This window comes from Trachymyrmex septentrionalis, unplaced genomic scaffold (assembly GCF_001594115.1).
Source record: "Trachymyrmex septentrionalis isolate Tsep2-gDNA-1 unplaced genomic scaffold, Tsep1.0 scaffold403, whole genome shotgun sequence".
Taxonomy (NCBI): Eukaryota; Metazoa; Arthropoda; class Insecta; order Hymenoptera; family Formicidae; genus Trachymyrmex; species Trachymyrmex septentrionalis.
In genome coordinates this window covers 41,134-43,304 of record NW_017305573.1, presented here as the reverse complement: position 1 = coordinate 43,304, position 2,171 = coordinate 41,134, and the positions used below count along the sequence as shown (strand labels likewise).

The window sequence follows — 2,171 nt, the reverse complement described above, 5'->3', positions numbered from 1 at the left end:
TATATATATATATATATATATACACAATTAAATGTTATACTAAATTACATTTGTACGAATATATTATATTACTGTGATTAAAAGAGAGAATACAAACGATCATGTTATCCAGAAACTGTGTGCATTCTCCGGGAACATATGTAAAAGGCGCTAGTAATAACCCAACACCCCTTTCGTTAGTAGCTATATCAAATGGGATATAAATAGTTTTAACTAACGTATCATCTTTTAAGTTAAAGATCAATAGTTTTGGATTGCAAATTTGTTTATGTCCGTTTTCACCGGAATCCAAAACGAAGATATGATTGCATTTAATCTGTAAAGGTAAAAATTCTATTTCACATACTATCATCAAGCCGATTGTTGTGTGTGCATACGTAAATATGAATAATATATAATAATATATATGAATAATATATAATAAATGATTGATCATGTAAATATTATTATATATAAATACAGAATATAATAACGTCTCAAAGAAGAGATATCAATATACTTACATGTATTCGGTGAACATTGATGATACTATCACACATGCAACTCTTATTATGCCAACTCCAATCAGGATATGGGCGCAAAAGTGGCCCTCCTGGTCCTGTCGTATTAGTTACTGTCGCCAAACTTGCAGGTACACCATGGCCAACATATTTTGGTGTAGTAATAAATACTCTGCCATCTATAAAAATTTTGTTCATTAATTTACGTGCTCTACTAAAAATATAAGTATATATATTTTGTGAATTTTATGGCAATAGTGATAATATTGCATTAACACTGCACTAACAACATCGAAATTGTATATGCAATAAAATGTACACTGTATAATGTGATTATATATTACACTAGTTTAACTAATATCCTAATGAAGATCAGAAAGTTTAAAAAGCGTTGACAACCGTTTAATAATGATTTTTTTAATGTTTATACGCTTTTAAAAAAATACTTACAACATCATTGGGTTTAAAACACTTCCAGAACGCTTATAAAATATAGTATTATATATATTTTATGAAAATTTTGTAATGCTAAAGCAATTCTTTTCAGAGGAAGCTCAGTAAGCGCTGATGTACCTTCGTGCAGAGAGTTTACTGTCAAATTTGGAGATGCTCAAAAACGCTTTTCTCAACTTCGTTTTTCAAATGCTGCAGCTTTGCAATTTCCGCTTTAAGAACATTTTACTGAGAGTTTCTACTTTCAAACAAACTCTTGCAAACGTTCATTTAAGCGTTCAAAAAACATTCATGAAACTTCTTATTTTCAAGGTATACATATAATCACATTAACTTTTTACTTATTAGTAAAATCGTAGGTTAAGTTTTATGTGTTATGAGAAAAGTATTAATGTTTATAATATATATATAAAATAATTATAACTTTTTCGAATATTCTGTTATCAACTTACCATCTGCTTTAGTTGCATCGAAGAAGGCGCATAAGGAAGGGTCGTAAGATTTTGAATTTATAGCATCTTCCTTCTGCTGCTGATTCTTCCATTCATACTCACAATATTTCCACTCATGTACAACATTCAGTTCTACTCCAAAACTCACAATTACCGTCGACAGAATTATTAGAATGCACAAAGAATATCTCATTGTTATCGTAGCTACAAATAATAATGTTGTCTAAACAACCTGGTTAAAGTTTTTGCGACAAATTACATTTATACGTAATAAATACAATGATTTACACTAAATAGCAATTTTTTTGAATATTTTTGCGTTTGTTTAAATAATTAGATCTGTGATTACTTTTTGGATTGTAACAACAAAAATAATTTACCTGATATGTACTGATGTAGATAGGTATTTCGCAAATGCGACTACGACGACTGCTTGCTATTTATATTCTTTTTTAAAGAAAAATATTTTGACAAAATCTGATTATACAATTTGCAATCGTAATTAAAACCTCATTAAAATAAAATAGGTCCAACTGTAGGTGTGAATAATTTAAGGCACTTAAGATGTTAGCATAAGTATGTACGTATGTATATTTATGTAAATATATATGTATGTTATTAGTACAACTGTCAGTTACGAAAAATGACGTATACGTTTTTGCAGATATATGTGATAAGATAAAATATAATCGAATTGAATGATACATATATACATGTTTAATATTTATTGTAAGAATTTTAACCTTGACCCCGATTTTTTTTTTTT

At 28.2% G+C, this 2,171-nt stretch overlaps 1 protein-coding gene across 1 annotated transcript in view; it reads right to left on the bottom strand.

Moving 5' to 3' along the window:
* The window catches only part of LOC108751173 (major royal jelly protein 1-like), a 4,868-nt gene extending 3,270 nt beyond the window's left edge, over nt 1-1,598 (bottom strand). The window contains exons 1-3 of the mRNA XM_018491250.1: nt 1,406-1,598; nt 504-679; nt 49-316 (exon numbers count right to left, since the gene is read on the bottom strand). Of these exons, the coding sequence (XP_018346752.1) occupies nt 49-316; nt 504-679; nt 1,406-1,598 (637 nt within the window). The remainder of the gene's footprint in view (nt 1-48; nt 317-503; nt 680-1,405) is intronic.
* Nucleotides 1,599-2,171: the final 573 nt, after the last annotated feature.